This window comes from Myotis yumanensis, unplaced genomic scaffold (genome assembly GCF_028538775.1).
Source record: "Myotis yumanensis isolate MYYU_CA2020_CCGP unplaced genomic scaffold, mMyoYum1.0.hap1 SCAF_5, whole genome shotgun sequence".
NCBI lineage: Eukaryota > Metazoa > Chordata > Mammalia > Chiroptera > Vespertilionidae > Myotis > Myotis yumanensis.
The window spans coordinates 101,846,414-101,869,501 of record NW_027223756.1 but is presented as its reverse complement, the minus strand read 5'-3'; the positions used below and the strand labels follow the sequence as shown (position 1 = coordinate 101,869,501).

Below are 23,088 nucleotides of genomic sequence, written 5' to 3'. Positions count from 1 at the left end.
GCCAACCTCTGGACCCAGTCCTGGGACACAGGCCCTGCTCTGTAGGTCCCAGGAGGGCTCCCTGACCACACCTGTACACTCACAGCACCTGAGGGAGCCCCGAAGCTGTGTCAGAGACCCCTGGCATCGTCACCGGTGTCCCTGAGTGACTAGGGTGCTCTGACTGCTGGCCTCTGGCGCCACCCCACAAGGCCCCCCAGGCCCTTCTTTCTGAATTGCCAAGACACGCCCTTCCTGGTCCAGTTTGAGGACTGAGGTGAACAGACCTGGGGTCTGCCAGGCCCATGTTGCTTCCAGAGGATAAACCTCCCCACGGGCGGGGGAGGGGCCTCAGCGCATGGCCAGCTGCATCTCCACCGGAGGACGGAGGACGGCCCTGGTCCTGTGGTTCGCCCGCAAGGGGGGGCTTTGGTGTCACTAACTGCTCCTGACTGGATCTCCTAGTCCAGGAGGGGCTGGGCCGGCACTGGAGGCCACCGTCTCCCAGAGATCACCTATTCCTTCCGGAAGACTGAGCTGGGCCCCACCCGCCACACCCTGCCTCGGGCACAGAACTCACCTGAACTCTCACTGCGCTGGGAGCCCCTGCTCTTGCCGCTCTTGTCCTTGCCGCCCTTGGTGAAGGCAGCCAGCTTGGTGGGGATCTGCTGCTGCACGGCCGCCTGCCTCTGGATCTGGTTGGTGGTGCTGAGCAGCTGGATAGGCACATCGCTCCTGGCCGGCCGGCTCTCGGCTGGGGTGCTGTCCCGGCGAGCCACCTCGGGGCGCTCAGGGCCTTCCAGCCCCTCCCCGTTGAAGCTGGGGGAGTGGCTTGGGGGCTGGGCCTGAAAGAGGGACAGAAGACACAACCCAGAGATCCTCCTCAGGGAAGCCCTTCCTGGGACGAAAAGGGAGGTGCTCTGCTCAGCACCGCCCACTCCCAGGGCTTTGGGGAGAACCTTGTCCACCCACCCGGAACCTGGGCCCGCAGCTTGCAGCCTCTTAGCTGGGCCCGATGAAGCTGCCATTCACTGCCTGTCCCCTAAACACACACACACACACACACACACACACACACACACAGCTCGCAGCCCCAACATGGGCACTTGCATGGTGACACACACATGTCCTTGTCCCCTGGCGTGTTCACCCACACCAGCAGCTGCACACTCCCTCGCTCACCTCTGTGGGCAGCTCAGGTGGCAGCGCCCTGGGCACTGTGTTCTGCTTCTTGAGCCTCTGCAGCAGCTCTAGCTGCTCGCGCTCGCGCTGCACGAGGCGCTGGGCCTCCCGAAGCCGTTCCAGGTCATGCTGGTAGGCCTGGCGCTGCTGCTCCAGCTCAGCACGCTCCTGGGCCTGCTGCTCGTGCAGCCGCGCTGCCTCGCTCTGGCGCTGCTGTAGGTGGGCCAAGGCCAGGTCCAGCTCCTGCTGCTGCTGCTCCCGTTGGCGCTCCCAGCGCTGCTGCTCCAGCCGCAGCTGGCTCTGCAGCTTCTGCACGCCCGCCAGCTCCTCTCGCTGCTTCTCGAAGTTGCGCTGCCGCTCCTGCTCCAGCAGCAGGTTCCCACGTGTCGACTGCAGCCGGAACTGCTTCTCGCGCTCCTGGATGGAGGCCCTCTGCATCTCCACGTAGCTGTCCTGCTGGGTGATGACCGCCTGGGGGAAGTGGACTCATGAGGTGCTGGCCCGGCCCTCTCCCAGATTCCCACCGCAAGCAGGAAAAGGGCAGTGCAGCCTGTCCCTGCCCACCACGCCCTGTACCTGGAGGCTCAGGAGCAGCTGGGACAGTGTCTGGATTCGCTGGACAAGCTGTGGAGAGACAGAGTGCTGGCTTTCTGCCCGAAGCCCTCCTGGTGTGCATGCCAGTCCCCAGGAGATGGACAAGCCTGAGCCTACCTCCAACTCCAGGACAGTGGGCAGACGGGGGCCAGACTCAGTGCCTGGTGCCTCCACCTGTGGAAACACAATGTCAGAGCACACAGCTGCTGAGGAAGCAAGCCAGACTCACAGTGCTGACGAGGCTGCCTTAGCACGGGTAGGCCTTGCCTCACTGCCTGGACAGTGAGGGCGCAGGGTGGCTCCAGGAGGCGGGAGGCAGCTGGCATGGGCCTGGCCACGGCACTGGCCTCGGACTCGGCACACCACCCGGCCCTGCTCTCACCCCGACGCTTGGCAAGGGTGGGTGCTCTGAGTTGAAGGGGAGGGAGCAGCCAGCATGATTGGCATCCGTGGCTGTGAGGACACGGAAAGCTCATGGCCCCGCACGGTGTTCCTCACCTGTGGGGAGGCCTTGGCTGCCGCCCTGAGCCTGCCCCTCCCGGCCGCCCACATGCGGGCCGGCAGAAAGAGACAGGCTCACTCGCTGGCTCGCTGACCTGAGCTGAGACAGGCTACTCACCATGAAGCGAACAGCACATGCCACTGGCTGTGAGATGGAGGCTGAGCAGTCTGCTCACACTTGCTAGCAGTTACAAGAACTGGGCCGGCTCTGTCCTGAGCTCAGGCCTGGCCCGAGGAAGCAACGTACCGCCCATGGTGCTTCCTCAGAGGCGCCTGGGGTGTCGCCGAGCTTTGCATCTGGACTGCTCACAGGGTCTTGCCAGTCTCCTGGGCTGAGGTCACTGCCGCATACCTTCTTCCTACAACTGTCACCTAAAAGCCCAGGCCAGGCCCGTGAGGATGCTTGGGGTTCCGCAGGGTCTAGACCCCCCTCTCCCCGAGCCAGAGCCCAGGCAGGAAATGGTGGCTGGGCTGCTGCCTTAGGCCTGTGCTGAAACGCGGCATCTGTGGCGCAGAGATCGGCAGGAGCAGGCCCGGCTGCTGTCAGACATGACCAACAACACTCAGACGGTCCCTGACCATAGAGGGTTTACGGACGCCGACAGGAAGTAGCAGCAGAGACGCCAAACAGCAGATGCCGGCTTTGCCAAGGACGTGAGCAAAGGGAACATCTGAGGAGCCTGAACCTGCTGCCGCTACTGGCCTTCCTTCCCAAGGGTCCCGGGGCCCAGCCCTTGGGGGAGGAGGCACCACTCACTCTTGCCAGGGTCGCTGGTGCTGTCGGAGCCTCCAAAGGCCTCTGCCCTCTGGTGCAGGCCCGCAGAGGCACCCCCATCTGCCTGGCCACTGGTGCCGCCCAGCCGCCTGCAGATGAGGCTCTGGATGTCCGCAACTGTGGAAGGAGACAGGCGGGATGCAGTCTCTCTGTGCAGTCACACTGTGCGCGTCAGGTGTGGTGCAGGGCCAGGGCAGAGGACGGTGGGGACCACCCCACTGACCCTGTGCACTCCCTGCACAGGCGCTCTGCCCAGGTCAGGCCTCTCCGTGTCTAAAGGAGAGACCAGCCCCGCGGGGCAGCATGTGGACGGGTCACCCTGGACCCTGGGCCTGTAGGTGTGCTGGGTCCAGTAAGGAACTGTGTGGCCACTGCTTGTGTGGTGACAGTCATCCAGAATGTTAGGGGTAATGGAGGGAGGACTTGGGGACAGCGCTGGTCACACAACGTGCTCTAGGACAAACAGGCTTTGGCCAGGTGAGGCGGTTGGCCGAAGCCTAGGACATAAGAGGCCTCAGGGAGCCAAGAACAACAGCCATGGAGAAATGGGAGAAACGGGAGGAACACTGCTACGGCCGCGGAAGCCAGACTGAATGGGGGCAGAGTCCACGTGGGAGCGCTCTGCTCTGTTACCTTCACTGTGAAGGGGAGGGGATGTGTCTGCCTTGTTTGCTGCTGAAAGCGGGTGAAGGAGCACCGGCTGCCTGGGCTGACGTGGGGTCTCAGGAGCTGCATGGAAGCTGCCTGGGCTCTGGCATGGACCCTGACTGCTCCGTGAAGCAGGCCTGGCAGGACGCGCACGGGGCAGGCCACCTACCGGCCAGCGCCCCCCCCAGGGCTGCTGGTGATCTCTCCACCAGACCCTGGGCCAGCTCCCAGGAGGGCTGCTGGGTCCAGGAGCCCTCGGAAAGGACCATCAGTGTGTACGTGTGCATGTTTCCGGACATATCACCGTGACCCACTACTCAGAAAGGAGAGTCACCTCTTGAATGTGGGGACTCGTCTCGGTCGGCTTCAGATCCCTGGGGCCCAGAACAGTGCCTGGCAGGTGGCAGGCTCCGGGAGCGTCAAATGTGCGAGAAAGTGCTCTAAGTCCGCGACCAGGGGCTTGCACTGGGTCTCGTCTAACGACCCTCTGGCTCTAACAGGTGCTGGGGAGGGTGCCCAGCTGCCCAGCCAGACAGAAGTGTGCCCCGGAGAGGGTGGCGAGTTGGCCACACTGGGCCGAGGAACTACCGGGAAGAAGGGTGCTGGAGAGGGAGGCGCTGTCCCATGAGGACCTTGGGGCCAGGCTACTTACTCTCGGTCATGGCTGACTTGAGGATCCACTCGCCCTGCAGGTTCTCGGAGAGGTCCCCTCCTCGGAAGAGGAGGCGCGGCTGAGCCGAGTCGTCCAGGCCACTCATCTCGGCCATCTCCAGGAAGATCTGCTGCTTCTCTCGCAGGCTCTGTGCAATCTGCTGGTCTTTCAGGCTCAGTCGTTCTGCGAAGCCACGGAGGTGGCGGTCAGGCTCTCTAGGATCGTTCCCCAGGAGTCGCCACAGAGTGGGGCTGGCCTCCGGGGACCCCTGCTGACCCACCTCACCCCAAGGTCCACTGCTCCCTCCATCCAACCTTCGTGAGGCTGTGAGGGACTGGCCCTGCCTCTGATCGCTTCCCACAATCATAAATAGCAAACAGTGGGGTATGGTGAGACCATTAACAGGCCAGTTTTGGGACAAACTGAGGGCCTTGTAAGATTTAGTTTTCTGATCTTGGACGTCCTCCTTCAGGCACTTAGGTCAAACTCCTTCCTACAAGCCTTCCTGTTTCATGCTTGTACAGCTGCCAGCTCGGCGACTTACCGGATCAGACTTCCTCACTGGTGATTGTTAGTACATCTACATCACGTTCAGACTTATACATCCCTCACTCTCTCATCAGTTCCAATCATTTTCCAGTTGATTCTATTGTATTTTGTAGGCAAATAATCATGTCACATGCAAAAACATCATTCTGCATATTTTAATACCATTTTTACACATGCTTTGATGAATCACTTCCTTCTGATTCTGGGTTTTTTGTCATTCAGACAAGGAATTTGCTCACTTCTATAAATTAAATACATTCACCCGTTTTCTTAAAAAACAAACAAACACACACACACACATACACACACACACACACACAATTCTGTTGCCACCCTTCCAATCATTCCTTACTTCGGTCTCTCCCAACATCCCCTGGCTGGGACTGCCAAGGTGAAGATGATAATGGAGAGTGGGTGGCTCTAGTTTTTTCAATCCTCACCGGGAGGATATGTTTTTAATTGATTTTAGAGAGCGAGCAAGGGAGAGAGAGAAATATTAATTGGCCTTACATACGCGCCCTGACCAAAGATCAAACCCACAACCTAAGTGTGTGCCCTAACTGGGAATCGAACCTGCAACCTTTTGGTGTAGGGGACAATGCTCCAATCAACTGAGCCACCCAGCCAGGGCTGGCTTCTGGTTTTGATGGGGGTGTCTCAAAGTTAAGGGTGAGTTCAGCTTTTGATCCAAAATGGGAAAGAATATCTTGATAAAAAAATATAGTCCTAATTCACTAAGAATCCTGGGGATGAGTGATGAAGAGACACACCGTGTGGCTCTGCAGTGCCCATGCAGGGCATATGTCATGACTATCAGAGAAAATTGTGAGTGAGAATGAGATGAGATGAATATTCGCTAGGCTTATACCTCCAGGGTCCAATGGGATTTCCCCCCCTTTCTTTTGGACATTTTAATTAATTAATATATTTAAATGTGCACCTCCTCACAAAGAGAAATAAAACATATACTACCCGATTTTATGTACCTATTGCATAAATGTTACTTTATTTAAAATAATGCCCTTAGTGAGCGGGAAGAGGGAAGAGGGAAGTTGAGACCAGAGTACTAGGCACTGCTCTTGGCAATGACCTTGCTGAAATCTCACAGGAATCTGTTGAAACTGGGAGGAGAGTAAACAAGCACAATGCGTTACACTCACACAATGGAATATTCCTCAGTCACAACAAGGAAGGAAATTCTGACACCTGCTGCAAAGTGATGGACCTTGAAAATATGCTAAGTGAAATAAGCAAGATGCAAAAGGAGAAATGCTTATAACTCCATTTATACAAGGTCCCTGGAATAGCCACATTCATAGAGATAATCGACTAGAGCAGTGGTTCTCAACCTTCTTAATGCCTCGACCCTTTAATACAGTTCCTCATGTTGTGGTGACCCCCCACCATAAAATTATTTTTGTTGCTACTTCATAATGATAATTTTGCTACTGTTATGAATCGTAATGTAAATATCTGATATCTCCATTATCATCTTCACCTTGGCAGTCCCAGCCAGGGGATGTTGGGAGAGACCGAAGTAAGGAATGATTGGAAGGGTGGCAACAGAATTGTGTGTGTGTGTGCATGTGTGTGTGTGCGTGTGTGTGTGTGTGTGTGTTTGTTTTTAAAGAAAACGGGCAGAATGTATTTTCATTGTTACAAATTGAACATAATTAAAGCATAGTGATTAATCACAAAAACAATATGTAATTATATGTGTCTTAGGCGACCCCTGTGAAAGGGTTGTTCGACCCCCAAAGGGGTCGCGACCCACAGGTTGAGAACCGCTGGACTAGAAGTTATCGAGCTGGGGGAGGAAGAGCAGAGAGTGACTGCTACCAGGGACAGGGTTTCTTTTGGGGTGATAAAAATGGTCTAAAATTAATTGTGGTGCCCTGGCTGGTTTGCCTCAGTGGATAGAACGTCGGCCTGTGGACTGCAGGGTCCCAGGTTCGATTCCGGTGAAGGGCACATGCCCAGGTTGCGGGCTTGATCCCCTGAGGGGGATGTGCAGGAGGCAGACAATTAATGATTCTCTCTCATCATTGATGTTTCTCTCTTTCCCTTTCCCTTCCTCTCTGAAATCAATAAAGATATATTTAAAAAAGAATAATAAAATAAAATAAATTGTGGCGATGGTTGTGATATTGTACTAAAAGCCACTGCATGGAACATTTTAAATGGGCGAATTATATGGTGTGAGAATTATATCTCAATAAAGTAGTTTAAAAAATTAAAATAGGGAGGAGAAAGCCAAGGTCCCCGGGCCGGGCTGGCCTGGGCCTGCCTGGCTGTGGAAGGAGGCTGTGGGGCCCTGCGCTAGTGCAGGCCGTGTGCTTCTTGGTACGTGACTTGGGACACTCACCGTGAACTCGCCTGAATGAGGACGGTGGGAGGGGGCACTGTGTGGCAAAGCAATCGTGTCTGGAAGGGGCTCAGGGACGCTGTGCCCCTTCTCCCTTCCCCACACCCCCCGGAAGACCACTCTGCACCTCCTGACAAAGCTGCAACACCCCACAGAGCGGGACCCCGAGGCGGCCACAGCCAACCCCAAAGGGACAGAACAGAAATGCCACTGGTGGGCCCAGGCCTGCTGCCTAAGGAGTGCTCTGCAGGGCCATGTCACCACCACGTAGGGGGCACATCTGTGGGCACGGGCGCCCAGACTCCCTCCCTCTTACCTTGGAAGTCCCTCAGCCTCAGGGCGCGGGCCTCCACCACCTTCCTCTCCTCTTCAGCCTCGCTGAAGGGCCCTTCCTCCTCGTCCGGACAGCTGCGGGGCGGGGGACAGACGGCTGAGAACGCTCACGAGCTGACTGGCCTCGGAAACGGCCCGAGAAGTTTATCTCAGAACCAGTTGCTAACGAGGATCTCATTTCGTGGTAGGGTTAGCTCGTCAACGTTGCAGGAGAACAAGGACAGGGAAGAGCAAGACCGCCATTAGCATGAACCTAATCTCAGTGCTGGGATACAACCAGCCACAGGCTTTATTATTTATTAGTTTATTTAAAATGCCTTGAAAGCCATGTCACCGCTTTTTAAATTTTTAAAATTTGATTGATTTTGAGAAAGACATACATCAATTTGTTGTCCCACTTACTTATGCATTCATTGGTTAATTTTTGTATGTGTCTTGACCAGGTTCAAACCCGAAACCTTAGTGGATCAGGACGATGCTCTAACCAACTGAACTACTGGGCCAGGACCAGCCACGTTTTAAATGCCGGCCACAGCGGGAGGAAGAGACTGGGGACAGCTCTTCCCAGGGCCCTGCCCCGCACGGAGGCTGCAAGGCTAGCAGGGCTGAGGCGACGGAGGGAGCTCCAAACAGGCTAAGGCTTTGGGAGGTTTCCAGGCACCAAGAGAGGAAGCAGCAGGCTGCCTAGGTGTGGGGGCTGGGCCACCTTTTCCCATCTGTTGGGTGGACCAGGAGCCAGGCATCACACAGAACCACAGGGCTGGGGTCCGAGGTTCCCTGGCCCGAGGAGGAAGGACAGAATGCCATGATCTGCTCCAACAGGTCTGGTCCCAGATGGGGGCGGGGGCGGGGAGGTGGGTGTCCCACCAGAACGGAAGTCAGAGCTGCCTGGCTCCACGTCCCCTGGCGAGACACGCTGGGGCCTCTTTAGAGGAGTCAGAATGGTGGCATCTTTGAATAAAGGGGAGGAAAAAGCACAAGGTGGAGAGTGGAGAGGGGAAGCAAGGGTCTCTGTCCGCCTGTGGTTTCTGGTGCTCTCTTGGGCAGGTCAAGGTCACAGCCAAGGGCAAAATGGCCAGCGTGGAACACACAGGCCCTGCTCACCTCTCAACGGCCCTTCGGATGTGGGCCATCCAGGCGTTTCTCTCCTCTTTGGAACTGGTGTAAATCTCGTACATCTCAGGCCCTTGCAGGGAGGCGCTGATCAGAAACATGGCTTTTTCCTCGTTGGCTACTTCCCTCACAATGAGCTTTTGTAAAGAGATGACGGGGCGCTTCGAGTCCTACGTGGGTGGAACAAGGTGGGAGGATCACCTTTTACCTACCGCAGGGCGCCCCACTTATTTCCAAAAAATCCAAAGTAGAAATATTTTACCATCTGGGGGAAAAAGACACTATTGCTATGAGATCCTTGTATCCTTTAATGCATCTGTTTAATGTGCTTAAACAAATGTGTTTTATAATCAGCTAGAGGCCCGGTACATGAATTTGTGCACGGGTGGGGTGTGGCGGGGCTGTGGGTGGTTGGTCGGCTGGCCCCACCCCCTGGTTGAACTCCCAGTTGAGGGGACAATTTGCATATTAGCCTTTTATTATGTAGGATAACACATGCACACAGTACAAAACTGAAAAACAACAAAAAAGAAACAAAAAAACAAAACAAAAAAACCAGAGCAGATAGTAACTACAACAACAAAGAAATCTTCCTCCTGACCCTGGTCCCAAACACCCAGAGCCAACCAGCACTCCCAGCGAGCAGGTCCCGTAAGAAGATAGTAAAATACACATTTTCAGCTGGTTGTTTTGGGCTGAATGGTGTTCCCTCAAATTCATACATTGAAGCCATCACCCCCTGCACTCAGAACGTGACTGCATTTGGAGACGGGCCTTCGTGTGGGTGATTAAGTTAAAATGAGGTCATTAAGGTGGGCCTGATCCAATCTGACTGGTGTCCCTATAAGAAGAGACAGACGCGCACAGAGGGACAACCATGCGGGGACACAGGGAGCAGACACCAAGCAGACTGCAGGCACCGACAGCACACACAGGGGTGCTGGAGTCAAGGCCAGACGACGGTTCCACAGAGCAGCCTGACCCCGTCTGTGTGCTGGGAAACCTGGGAGGCTTTCAAATCTGGGAAAGGTACATGGCTGTGAGGACACGCGTCACTGCGCTGGGGTGCCCTCTGCATCTGCACGTAGCTGTCCTGCTGGGTGATGACCGCCTTGGTGAGCCTGAAGGCCTGGCGGGGATCATGCCTCCCCTGCAGGGAGGTCTGTGCTGTTAGACCCTGAGGATGCGGGCCCTCCAGGTGAGCAGAGGAGGAACCAAGTCCCGGGGGCTGTGGGCCTGGAGGGTGACTGGCATCCCAGCCCGACCCCCAGCCCCCCGGCTGTGCAGAGCCCACGGCAGGCGTGGCTCCCACAGCAAGGGCCTCCTGGGGCCAGCCTGCTGTGGGATCAACATGGTCACAACACAGGGCGTTGGCTGCCTGAGCGTGTTCTCAGCGACGAGCCGGAAAGTCCCTGGGAAAGGCAGAGGGGCTTTCCTGGCAAGGAGGCCGGGGCCTGTGGGGATCTGAGCGCTTTGACAGAAAGACACAGAAATGCAGACAGAGGATGTCTGCACGAGCCCTTGCAGCCTCGTCAGACCAACTAGACAGGACACCTGTTCTGGGGAACTTCTACTCCTGCTTTCTGGAACCTTCTGGTCCTGGGAGGACGGGGGACAACACGTGACTTTTAGATGGGCTTGTCTAGCCACCTCGCTCTGTGCTATTCTCGTCTAGTGGATGCAGCCCGGCCACCCCTCCACCCAGTGCCTTCTGCGCAGTCAGCAGCCCTTCGTGTGAAGAGAGGGACACATACCACAGAAGCAAAGACGTACTTCTGATCCTTTTCTTGTAGCAGCAACAGCACATCGGTCAACAGGACGACAAGGACATCTAAGGGGAGAGGACAGAAGCAATGCACGGGGTGGCATGGCCATGTGCGTCCTGCAGGGCAGCCAGGAGACAATGACCCTGAGGCGGCCTTGGGCACCCTGGGAGGAGCCTGGGCCACTCTCAGCCTAGAGCCAGGATGCTTCTGCAGGAGCCTGAGGGTTCCTTTTGACCTCACACCTCCCCAACCTGCTTGGGTTCCCATGTTTCTGCCGCTGCACTACCGGGCCCTGTGCCCTGATGCCCCCTGTTGTAACGGTGCCTGCTGGGTCTGATCTTCGAGGTTCTCTCACTATGATTTCTCAAATGTGAACTCCGCCCCCCTCCCTCCTTCTACCTGCCCCAGGCTACCTGGGACCTGGCTTCCTGCCTTCTCCTGCAGCAATGCACTCCCGTGGCCCGAGCCTCCTTCCCGGGGGCAGCAGGTGGGCGTCTTGTCTCTGTGGGTACCTCTCACAGCACCCGAGCACGTGGTACGATCCTGAGTGTAGTTCCGACACGAGCACTCATGCCCAGGAACACGGCTTTCTCAGGGAGAATCAGACACCCTCTCAACCCAGCCTCTGGCTTCCCCCAAAGCACTCACTACACTTTGCACTATGCTTCTACCACCCACCTCAGGGCCTGGCACACGGGAGGCACTAAACCAGCAGTTCTCAACCTTCCTAATGCCGCGACCCTTTAATACAGTTCCTCACGTTGTGGTGACCCCCAACCATAACATTATTTTTGTTGCTACTTCATAACTGTAATGTTTCTACTGTTATGAATCGTAATGTAAATATCTGATATGCAGGATGCATTTTCATTGTTCGCGACCCACAGGTTGAGAACCGCTGCAACTGTATCTACTGGACGCATGTCATGCAAAATACGAACAAACACATTCCATCGTTTGACCACCTGAAGATTTTGCCACTCCCTTTAGGATCTTTACAGATGCTGATGCCAGTGGACAGGCCAGGATGCTTCTAGAGGCTCATGAACCTCGAGCGTGAGATCACGCCATGAATTTTGAAAGCTGGGCTCAGAGCGCATCCTTAGCGGTGACTGGGGTGACTGGGGTGACTGGGGACACTGAGGTCTGTGTGGTGTTTTCTACCCAAACCAGGCTCTTTGGTGGTTGGGCCCACTGCAGGCGCACCCACGGCTTGTTTGGAAGTAACCTGGGCCTCACGAAGCTTTGGATTTCTGTTCAAACGTCTGTGAGTCCCATGCCCTCCTGGTGTGCATCCCACCATCTCAAACGTGGAGGGATAGGGTGCTGGTGTGAGCATCTCATTTTCACTACACTTCTGGCTGCCTGTGCTCATCCCGACTCTGCACACAATCTCCCTTCAGCCACAAAGCAGCCAGACTGCAGTGGCTCTGGCCAGCGGCACCCACCAACCCCAAATGGTGCTCACTGACCCAGAGGGCACCCCCCTACTCCAAGGTCGTGGCACCTCTCCAAGATGGCAGCACCAAATTCAAGAAGGTGGTACCAAACCAAGAAGGTGCCACTGGTCGAAGACGGGAGCCACTACTCCTCGATGGCACCACCAATGCAGAGGGTGCCCACCCCCTAGGACGGTGCCCCCGACTCCAAAGCAGTGCCTGGCACTCCCAGAGCTGCTGCCACGCGCACGCGCCGGGCAGGGCTTCACCTTTCAGGCGCCCCGCCGTGGTCTTCCAGGCCAACGTGCCTTCCAGGTGCAGCTGCCGCTGCAGCATGTCCTCCTTGCGGAAGGGCAGCCCGTTCTTGAGCTTGCTGGAGGACTTCAGGTCCATCCTCCCTGCGATCTCTCTGAGGCGCTGACCTTTCTCGAACTCGCTGACCTGGGTGTCCACTTGTGAGATAACGTCTTTGATGAGGTTCAGGGCCTGGGTCAGGTCTTCGTAGTCCCTGGAGCCAGCTGCCACACACAGCAGAGTTAGTGCTTTCCTTCGTCTGCGTTCATGAACATGACAGAGGTGGACACACTACGGGGTCTGTGAGCTGCATTCCCTGAGGCCACTGCTTGGAGGACCCTCGAGAATCACCTCCCAACTTGAATTTCCCAAGACATCAGTGCTTCTCCAAAATACATGCACTAGCCCAGCGCTGGGTTTTTGCCCAGACAGAGTGTCTGTTCAAGTCAGGTGCCCCGCCCTGGTAAGAGCCGCCCTGCACAGCTCCGCGGGCACTGCCTGGTCAACAGCCTCCCTGCACCCACCATTGCCACGAGCTAGGGATACGGCTTTCATGGTGGGGAAACGTGCTCATTTTCCCACACTCAACCCCCCTGGAGCTGAGGGAGCACGGCCAGCACTGCCCTGGCCTTCTCTGCCCTCCAGGTTGTAGGCAAGTCCCTCTCATGGCCCTGGCCCTGGACTCTGTACCCGCCTGGATCACTCAGGGTGACCTTAACAAGGGCACTTTCTCCATCATTCATCCACTCCCCAGATGCCTGTGCCAGGGGCAGGGGCAACAGCAGGCAAATGAGACTCAGTGCCCATCTTTCTTTGTTGGAAACCCCCGCACCCAACACAGTGGATTCGCATGGTGGCACTCGGCTCATGATCGCCACGCTCAGCTGAATCCAGAGAACCAGGGAGAAATCCGAGGGGCACTTATCCAATCCGCTGCCAAGAGGGGGCAGGCAGACAGACCCCCAGCACCATGGGCAGGCAGAGGCGGCTGCGCGCGCACCTTCCGTGTTCTGAATGATGCGCTCCACCAGCACGGGGTACTTGGTTATGCGCTGAGTGACCAGAAGAATGCACTCCTGCACACCAAGGCGTCTCACGATGGAAGAGCTGCCGATTTTCTATGAAATGGAAAGAAACCATGACATGCTGACGTTTTATTCCTGCCAAATCAGTGAGTTTAACTGGATCGGATCCTGAGGCTGGGCGCTCCTTCCCCTTCTGGCTGGTGGGGACCTTTCCTCTGCACTTCACCAGGTATTTAAAAGCAGGGAGCTCCTGCCGTTTGCGTAAAGGCAACAAAGGCCAAGACAGCCATGCCTGTTGTAAGAGGGCCCCCGAGAGACCAGCTGAGAAGAAACCAGACCCAGCCAGGGGCGGTTATGGGAACCACCTGGAGAGCTGCATGATGCACACATGCACCCTGCCTGGGATCCCAACCCTGACTGACGGCTGTTGGAACCTTCCAGAATGACTGGGCTGGGGCCTCCTGAACCGCTCCCTGCTGGCGTCTGATGCACACCTCTGGTAAGAGCCCAAGAAGTGGCCTTCAGAAGCCGTTCCCTGGTGGGGACTGAGAGCAGCTCTCCAGAGTGTACCAGCTCACCGTCCGCCTGCTTCAGAAATGCCAGCACTGCAGAGAGGACCGGGAGTCCCGGTGGGATGTGTGAGACGCATCAGAACCTGCCCACTTTCCAGGTGTTTCTAGCCATGACGTCGGGTGGCCTGTCCCATTGCTCAGCACAGATGAATTCAGGCCCTGAAGTGCCCTCCCCCTTTCATGTCTATCCACTAGTCCACCAGGATGGTAATGGAGTGAAGTGACCATTCGTTAGAGAATGTCACCTCAGGGTACAGGTGGCAAGTGGAGAACCCTTCTGGATCAGGTGGCAGGGGCTGCTGCAGAGCCACGCTGTACTTTCTAGAACATGGGAGGTGGGCCTTGCCCGACCCGGCTGACCCAGGCTGGGGACGTATTTTTAGTTCTGAGCTTGAGCGTTCACACACTGAAAGGCAAAGATGGGTGTGGGCCATTCCACAGGCTATCAGGGAACAAACGGGGACCAGAGAGGGGAGGAGGCAAAGGTTTAGAGTAAGGCACACCTTGCATCAGTCGGAGTGTTTGAAGCCACAACAGGTGACTCTGGAGGGGGTGGATCCCAGGGAAGGGTGCCCCTTGAAACCACACTTGTGTCACCTCAACATTTGGAGAAGGACGGTCAGCGGGCTCTACGCTGGGGCATCTCAGGGGCCACCCTAGTGTGTCGAGGAACAGAGCTCTAACTCTACTGTGCACCTGGGGATTCTCCAGAAGATTTCACTGACTTGTTCTGAATGTGTCATTAAGAATGAAATAACAACTTGAAAATCATTATTTATAACAGGCACCTTAATCAAAGGATCTCCAAACAGCTCTGTAGGGAAAAACCTACAGCAAAGAGGATATGTTTTTAATTAAAATAATAGTTTTTTTTACCTTGATCAAGTTTTGAAATTTCTTATTTTGCTGCAGCAACAATTTGTAATGACTGACTGCTTCGTTGTGTCCACTACAAAAGACACCATATTTCTTTTTCATTCTCTCTCCATTTTCACCTGAAAACTGAAGAAAGACAGTGGAGATGTTAACCACCAGGGAAAGTTTTCTTCCAGCTCATCTGTTCTCTCCTAAAACAAATACTAAGTTCACTTGCAATTTAACTTTCTTCTCTAACACACCCTCAAACACAGCAATGCTTCATTACAGGTGTCTCACGGCAAGGCACAGAAAGGTAAAGTGCTCATGGGCTTTATGCCGTTATAGGTGCTGTAACAACTTCCTGAAATCTGAGAAGAAAAAATACATTTAAGCCAAAGAATGTTAGAAAAATTTAAAAGCAAAAGGGGTATCTTCTAATTAATTCTCATGAGCTGACTCAGATCCTGGAGCACTCTGAGGTCAGATGAGCGGTAACGAGATCCTCTGTCAATCTTGGCCAAGACTCAGAGGTTGACTCTGAAGTCAATTCAGGGTCAACACCCCCTCCCCCATGAATGGCTTTGGGTAATCGATATGCTTCTAACAAAGAAACACAGCCACCAAGACAAAAAAAAAAAAAAAAAAAAAAAATAAAGACCAGCCAATCAACCAAAGAAAAGCCCAGAATGCATTGCTGGACAGTGGTTGCACAAGTGTGTTGCTATTTAGGCGTCTGTGGTATTAGACCATTAGCTGAACACACAGCAGGAAGGACCCCGGATCACTGTCTTCTAGAGCGGCAGGCTCTCAACCAATCGGGGGAAAGGGTTCCTGGGCCCAATCCAATGTGGGGGTGGTCCCCTCCATAGTAATGATTCTCAGACAACAGCAGGGTCTGACACTGTCTACCTGGAGACAGCGTGAGATTCCACAGTTAAGGGTACAGTCCCTCAAAAGTATCCCTCCCCAGGACACCAGGTGTCACCCGAGCCCCTGACCGACTGGCTATAAACCAGAGGTTCCCACCATCCCCTTCTTGGGTTAGATGAATTTGCTTAGAGTGGCTCACAGAACAGAGAGAGACATGGTACTTGCTAGATCACTGGTTTGTTATAAAGGATGTAACTCAGGAACAGCCAGATGGAAGAGATGCATGGGGCCAGGATGGGGAAAGGCACAGAGCTTCCGTGACCTGCCCAGGCACCACTCCCCAAATCTCCATGTGTTCACAGCCTGCAAGCTCTCCAAACCATACTGGGTTTTTATGGAGGCTTCACTACACAGTTACTATTGATGAACTCAATGACCACTATCAATTGATTCAACCTCTACCCCCTCTTCCCCAGTGTTGGGGGTGGGACGAAATTCCAACCCTCTCATCAATGGTCGGGTCCCCTGGCAATCAGCTCCCATCCTTAGGCTCTTCCTAACAGTTACCTCATTCACAGACCAGACACCTTTATGCTCTCAGCACTCAGGAAACCCCAGGGTTGGGGAGCTGTGAGCCAGGAAGCTGGATGAAGACCAAGTGTATTTCTTATGAATTACAATACTGCAGGGAGCCATGTTTTTGTGATTAGGAGGAATAGAGGGGGCGGGGCTTGTTCTGGCCTTGCCCACCTGCTGTACCAGGAGGTCCCCGATTTTCTGGATGATGTAATTCCGGTCGCTGCCCTCTTCCAGGGACTCCCGGCGGCGTTCCTTTAGCCGAGAGAGAAAGTGGCCATGCACCTCGAGCAGGTCGTCTGCACACGGGAAGAGGCGGCTGATGGCCTTGCTGCTGAACTGCAGCTCCTCCTGCAGGGCCCTGGAGTAGACCTTCAGCATGATCTTGAGCGTCCGCACGTGGTGCACCTCCGTCTGTATCAGCTCTGCGGAGACATGGACGACAGAACTTGCCCAGAGTGGAGAGCACACCCTGGCTTGGCTCCTCTTGTGTCCCACGGGGGCACTGTGTGTACTGCCTGCCCACCATGCACCAGGCTGAGTTCTCAGTTCTCCACCCAAATCCTTGTCCTCATGGCCTTACTGCCCAGGGGCCAGGCCTTCCCGCCCGAGTCCTGCAGGGGTCCCAGCTTAAGGGAGCATCGAGGGATGGAGTGACATCAGGACAGAGAGGACCCAAGATGTGTAATGGTCCTCAAATTCACAGGAGGGTGTTTTTGTTGTTGTTAATCCTACCCTGAGGATTTTTCGATTGATTCTTAGGGAGAGTAGAAGGGAGGGAGAGAGACAGAGAAAGAGAAATATTGATGTATGAGACACACATCTATTGGCTGCTTCCCGACCAGGGCTGGGGATTGAGCCTGCAACCAAGACAGTGCTCTTGACAGGAATCAAACCCAGGACCCTTCGGTCCTTGGGCTAAGGCTCTCTATCCACTGAGCCAAATCAGCTGGGGCCATAGGAGGGTTTTGTGCCTAGAGCCGAACAAAGACATTTCAAGGCTGTTTAAGCCAGAAGATTGTTTGGATAAACACCACTCCTTGGGGTGTGAGACTCACACATTTGTGCATGTCAATGGCCAGACTCAGACTAAGCCACCTGGCCAGGGCAAGTGAGACTTGAATTCATTGTAAAAGGCAAAGAAAGACCAGGTTTTGTGTTAGAGTTTTTCTGATATTCAAGACAAGGCCTTAAAGCTGTTCGAGACAAAACCAAGGTCAACAGGGCTGGGCCCCAGGTGTCCAGAGGGGGCTGGAGGACGGCCGGAAGCAGTCTGTGTTTGCCCAGCAGTATAGATCAGGTGGCAACTGGCTGCCCAGATGGAAGGGGGGATGGGATCTAGGCTGGTGCCCTGTCCCTCTCTGCAGGATCTGTGGCCTGGCGCTGGGCCCTGAGGGAAAGCATCCACCAAGGTTTTCCTCCACAGCCACACGCCTCCTTACTCTGGGCCAGGCAGGGAGCTCAGCGAGTGAAACATAGAAGGACGTGAGTGCCAGTGGACATTACCAAGTGGCACACGGCGGTCTCGGAGCTAGACCTGCCGTGTGGGATACAAAGGGAGAACGCTTCTGGAAATGCCAGCATTTCCTCCCAGAATGCCATCGAGGAACAGCAAAGTGCCTCCTCAGGTGACACAACACTCATTCTTGGGGGATGGTTCCCATGAAGAGAGGACCATGAGAAGAACCAGTAACAGCCCTGGCTGGGCTGGCTCAGTTGGCTGGAGCATCATCCTGTACACCTAAAGGTCGTGGGTTCGATTCCTGTCAGGACACATCCCTAGGTGTGGGTTCAGTCCTCAGTTGGGGTGCGTACGAGAGGCAACCAATGGATGCTTCTCTCTCCCGCTGCTGTTTCTCTCCCTTTGGGCCTTTGTCACTCTGTTGAGAGGGGCTTGGAGGGCTGGGGCCCCCAGCACAGCTCCTGGCCTGGGAATGGCTCTGTGCCTTAGGAGCTTGGATTTTCATTGTAACCTACAACATCCCGTCTCAGGACAGTGGCTGCCCACGGCCCGGTTCTCTGACAGCCAGTGGGAAGGAGCGCCTACCAGGAAGCTGGTGCTACAGTCACATGGGGAGAAAGGGACATGCTTCCCAAACACCCCAATCACAGCCAAGCTCAGGCCTTTCTTCTCTCAGGGTCACCAACAAGGTAAGATGAGTCAGGCCAGGGCATTCGGCCATCCTGACTCTTGGGGATGTTCCTGGGCACCTCTTCCCTGTCCTGGGGAGAGCAGTGAGCGGGTGAGAGTCTCAGGGGGTGTCAGCAGTGGAGCCCAGATTCCAGGTGGAAAAATTTGAAAAAAAGAAAAAAGGAAAGAAAAGAAGGAAACGCCAGTGTGGGGGCGTAGGATTTCTTACCATAAATCACATCCTGTCTCTTCGCCACCTCCTTCTTCTGTTCCTTTGCGTACGCCGTTTCCACAGACAGGCTCCAGGACTCGGCCTCAAACTCGTGGGCGTCCGATTCGATCTCACTCCTCAGTGAGGCAGTGTAGGGGTCTGGGGGAAGGGCGGGAGGCCACTGCTCAGCGCCTCAGCCTGACTGGCCTTCATCCCATGAACAAACTGACATGGGTCCCAGCATCCCCAGGGTGAGTGGGGACCACATGTCACCAGTGAAGGAATTGGGAAGACTGTACCTTCTACAAAAATGGACTCGGCATTCGAGGATGTAAGTGAAAGGGAGTCGTCAGCTGCCTGCTTAAATTTCAAAAATACAGAGTCGGCTTCATCCATCTCTCCTATGACTGGTCTAAAAAAAAATCATAAAAACAATTATTTCAAAATATTGAATTAAATATGCACACCCCGTCCTATGAAGGCAAATTAGACTGTTAATCAATCTGCTTAAATACGAGTGGAGAACTTTGTGGATTTTAATATGAGCCTTAACTTTGTCACAAGTTACTTTTGAAAATTAGAAGACTGTCAACACATCAGGACTTCTTGCAGCATAACGACCTTTACTGTTCAGACACAGTTAGCGTGCGGGTGAGTGTAAGCTTCCTTTACTGGCCAGTGGCGCCCTCGCCCCCGCCCCCAAATTCCTTCAAGGGAGAGCTCAGAGTTCGTGGACAAAGCCTCACTCCACGGGGCGTGGAGGGGGACCCCTTCAGAGAAAGACCACCGGCTCCTTTCCCCACCAGCCAACAGGGATCACACGAAGACGCCTTTTAGCAGGAGGCCTTCCCCCCAACACTGCTGAAAGCAGCACCAAATGAGCCACCGTGGAGTCCTGCAAACACTGCGGTGGGGCATCAATAACAGGACGCAGCCTCCACGGCGACCTCAGTGGGACTCTAGCCTCGTCCTGAGTAAAGAAAGGGACCCGGACGAGGGACTTCGCGAGCACGAAGCAAAACCAGTTTTTAAAAAGGGAAAGCAGTGGCTCTGAAGCCAGCATTCAGGGAACCTCACCTCCCGGCCGGGTCTCCCTTCAGAGAGGCCGCTGGAGGGTCCCCTGGGACTGCCACCCCCGAGCTCCCTCCCCCCTCCGCACCCACAGCAGAGAGGACCGCTTACCCAAGTCTGGCCCCTGTTCCCGCTTGGCTGGGTGCTGGCTGTGGACTCCCCTTCTGCGAGACGGTCATGCCGGCATTCCTGGAGAGGGCCAGGCTGCCGTCAGACAAGAGGGTGGGCCTCGGGGGCTCCTTCACGGACGCTGTGACGGAGGCAAAGACAGAGTTGGTGCTGAGGAAGTGGGCAGGGTAGTGGAGGCGGCCCGCCTGGAAGCCCTGCTCTGACTGTGGCCGCAGCATGGACAGGATCTTGGAGGTTAGCAGCTCGTTATTTAGAAAGACATTCTCGCCCCATCTCCTAGGAAAGGAGCCACAGAAGGACAGCTCGGGGCGGTGCGGCGCACCGTCCCTGCCGCTGCCTTTGGAATGCGTGTTCCCCATGCTCGCGGTTGGGGCTCCCAGACTCTAGCAGTTTTATGCCTCCTCGAGATCCTTCTAGAAATGTGAAGTGGCGCCTGCTCTTACTGTATTGGCCGCAGCAGCAGCTCTGGAAGCAGGAAATTGGTCCCTACTGTGACCGTTTAGGGTGCAAATCGCGCCGCATTTTTTCTTTGGCAGAATAACAGCAACAAAGCATCCTCCGTCTCAGCGGGGAGTCAAGAGCAGAGAGCAGGTCTGTTCACTGTAGAGAAGCTCAGATCATGAAAAGGGAGCTCCGTGCTCGTGTGGCTGTGCTGACATCACACACACACACACACACACACACACACACACACACTGAGGCTCAGAGACCTCCACGATTAGTGGCATGCACCGCAGTTCGTAAGAATTCCAGCAGAATCTAACCACCAAAGTAGACAGCAGGCTCTGATCCTATTCATAGGGTGACTGTAAACCAACCTAACATGCAACAGGGGACCAGAGGGCTGTCCACTCTCATCTGCTCATTAAGTAAGAGCTGAGCTATTAGGAAGCACCTACCCTGGTGATTACCTTCCCACTGATGGAAGCAACTCTTTGAGAACCAAACTATCATTAACTAGGCTGGTTTCCCTTCCTATTTAACAGGTGAACCATTTAACCCAAGTAGGCTGCCTGGTTCATTTATTCTCAGGTGAAAGCCACATTTGAAAGCTTTGCTCCAAGACCAACAGCAGCATAAGAAGAAATCTTCCTGGTAGCCCTCCCGACCTGGCTCTGGGTCCCCCACACTCCCACCCATCAAGATTTCTGGAAGAAAGTGGCTGGAGCTCTGGTCTCAGAAGCAGGGAGACTGTCACCTGGGGGTGGGCACAAGGCTGGCCCTAGAGGAATCTACTTCTTTCAGGAGCTTGGGGGGGGCGGTGCGGGGGGGGGGGGCTCGGCATGCTGGGTGAGTTTTAATTTTGGTGGAAATTTAGGGAGCTTGCAAGTGTGCAGGTGGGCATGTGTCCAGGGGATATTTCTGGTAGAGGAGTAATGGAAAAGCTCGCAAACTGAAAGTTCACATGCACAGAAAGCGTACTGTCCCACTACTCATTCTTTAATGAGCGCAGCATGGAGAGGATGCCACCTGGGCAGTGACCCCAAACACAGTGACATCACCATCATCAGCGGCTAGCAATCGCCATGAAATCGAGGCCTTCGGGGTCCAGGGCAGGCATTGCCCGCCATTTCTGCACCACATTAAACTACACCCCGGCGATCAGGACCTTCTCGTACAAATATGAGACAGGTTCCGAAATGCATCCTTTGCCTTGCATCTTGGGAGGACTGACACATTGCTCCTGTGACCCCCAGTGTTGCCTGAAGTGGGATGGATTCTACCTTAATCAAATAGTCCACAGAAGAAAAACACTCTCTAAGAAGCACTGGCTCCAGAGGTTGTTCAAGGGTCAACTGTACTTATTTATTCTGATCAGAGTCTGCTTCCCCAACTGAATGGAGGACAGTGCCTCCTATGAAACAGGTCAAGGAATCACTTTTTAAAAAAATATATATTTTATTGATTTTTTACAGAGAGGGAGAGAGATAGAGAGTTAGAAACATCGATGAGAGAGAAACATCGACCAGCTGCCTCCTGCACACCCCCTACTGGGGATGTGCCTGCAACCCAGGTACATGCCCTTGACCGGAATCGAACCTGGGACCCTTCAGTCCGCAGGCTGACGCTCTATCCACCCAGCCAAACCAGCTAGGGCAAGGAATCACTTTTTCATGAAATGTTATTCAGTCATAAAAAGGAAGGACAGGAAAACCAAGATGGCGGCATAGGTAAACACCGGAGATTGCTGCCTCGCACAACCACGTCAAAAATACGACTAAAACACGGATCGGACATCATCCAGAACCACAGGAAGGCTGGCTGAGTGGAAATTCCACAACTAGAAGGAAAGAGAAAAGCATACTGAGACTCAGAGGAGGTGCAGTGAGGAAGGAAAGTACAGAGATACGGAGGCAGATACGGAAAGGGCTGGCGGCTGAGGACACGGTTGTCTTTCTCAATTGGGAGGGAATCTCAGGCTCCCGACTGCTCTGAACTCCAGTTCCGGGCGAGTCTCTGGGGACCCAGACTCATACGGGAGAAAGTGGACTGTCTGGCATCAGTCAGAACTCGAAGGCGGATTTCTCTCAGAGGTACTTGCAGCGATTGCCGGGACACTGAAAAGCAGGGCCTCTGAGGGCAGCCATAACTGCTCGCTCCGCCCTGTTGATCCCCTGGGACCCCACCCCACCCAAGCCATGCACGGAGGCTTTTGCATATGAAAGGCCTGGCCCTTTGCAATCTGAAAATTACCTAACAAACTGTAGCTGGCCCAAGGCCCCATGGCAACTTGCATTGCTTCACAGCTGGCTCCTGCTGCGTAGCCTCAGGCAGAGGCTAGATTAGCACCTCCTTAGAGATCCAGGAGCCAATGTGCCTGGTGGTCAGAGTGGGACCATCCAGATTGCAGCTCCTCGGATCCATAAAGGACACACTCAGGGGGCAGACTCAGTGAGCACCAAAGCCCCCCTGAAGCAAGTCTTGCCCCGGAGGGGTGTCTCCAGCACAAAAATTCTCCCACTGCAGACACAGCTGATTCTCACAGCCAATTGGCCTGGAGGTCAATCCCTCCCAGTGTTACCTACAACAATCAAGGCTTAACTACAACAAGACTGTGCACAAAGCCCACAAGGGGGTGCACCAAGAGTGTCTACCTCAGGTAAATGGGGAGGCTGAGCCACTGGGCCCTATAGGACACCTAGCACAGAAAGCCACTCTATCGACACGGTGAAGCATAAAAAATGCCAAGACAAAGAAACAGGACACAAATGACAGAAATGGAGGAAAGCAAACTACTGGATATAGAGTTCAAAACCACACTTTTAAGGTTTTTCAAGAATTTTCTAGAAACTGCCGATAAACTTAACGAGACCCTCAAGAAATCTAGTGAGACTCTCGAGGATATGAAAAAGGACCAACTAGAAATTAAGCATACACTGACTGAAATAAAGAATATTATACAGAGATCCAACAGCAGACTAGAGGATTGCAAGAATCAAGTCAAAGATCTGAAA

The 23,088-nt window shown here is 54.5% G+C and overlaps 1 protein-coding gene across 4 annotated transcripts in view; it reads right to left on the bottom strand.

The window, feature by feature from the left end:
• The window catches only part of ARHGEF18 (Rho/Rac guanine nucleotide exchange factor 18), a 101,846-nt gene that overhangs the window by 2,366 nt on the left and 76,392 nt on the right, over positions 1 to 23,088 (bottom strand). For all 4 annotated transcript variants that reach the window (XM_070416731.1, XM_070416732.1, XM_070416733.1 and 1 more), the window contains 17 exons: positions 19,616 to 19,754; positions 18,733 to 18,845; positions 18,452 to 18,592; positions 16,266 to 16,516; positions 14,664 to 14,789; positions 13,191 to 13,308; positions 12,166 to 12,414; positions 10,446 to 10,522; positions 8,683 to 8,861; positions 7,562 to 7,653; positions 4,332 to 4,514; positions 3,014 to 3,148; positions 2,504 to 2,628; positions 1,873 to 1,929; positions 1,738 to 1,785; positions 1,162 to 1,632; positions 560 to 824 (listed from right to left, as the gene is read on the bottom strand). In XM_070416731.1, the coding sequence (XP_070272832.1) occupies positions 560 to 824; positions 1,162 to 1,632; positions 1,738 to 1,785; positions 1,873 to 1,929; positions 2,504 to 2,628; positions 3,014 to 3,148; positions 4,332 to 4,514; positions 7,562 to 7,653; positions 8,683 to 8,861; positions 10,446 to 10,522; positions 12,166 to 12,414; positions 13,191 to 13,308; positions 14,664 to 14,789; positions 16,266 to 16,516; positions 18,452 to 18,592; positions 18,733 to 18,845; positions 19,616 to 19,754 (2,769 nt within the window). The remainder of the gene's footprint in view (positions 1 to 559; positions 825 to 1,161; positions 1,633 to 1,737; positions 1,786 to 1,872; positions 1,930 to 2,503; positions 2,629 to 3,013; positions 3,149 to 4,331; positions 4,515 to 7,561; positions 7,654 to 8,682; positions 8,862 to 10,445; positions 10,523 to 12,165; positions 12,415 to 13,190; positions 13,309 to 14,663; positions 14,790 to 16,265; positions 16,517 to 18,451; positions 18,593 to 18,732; positions 18,846 to 19,615; positions 19,755 to 23,088) is intronic.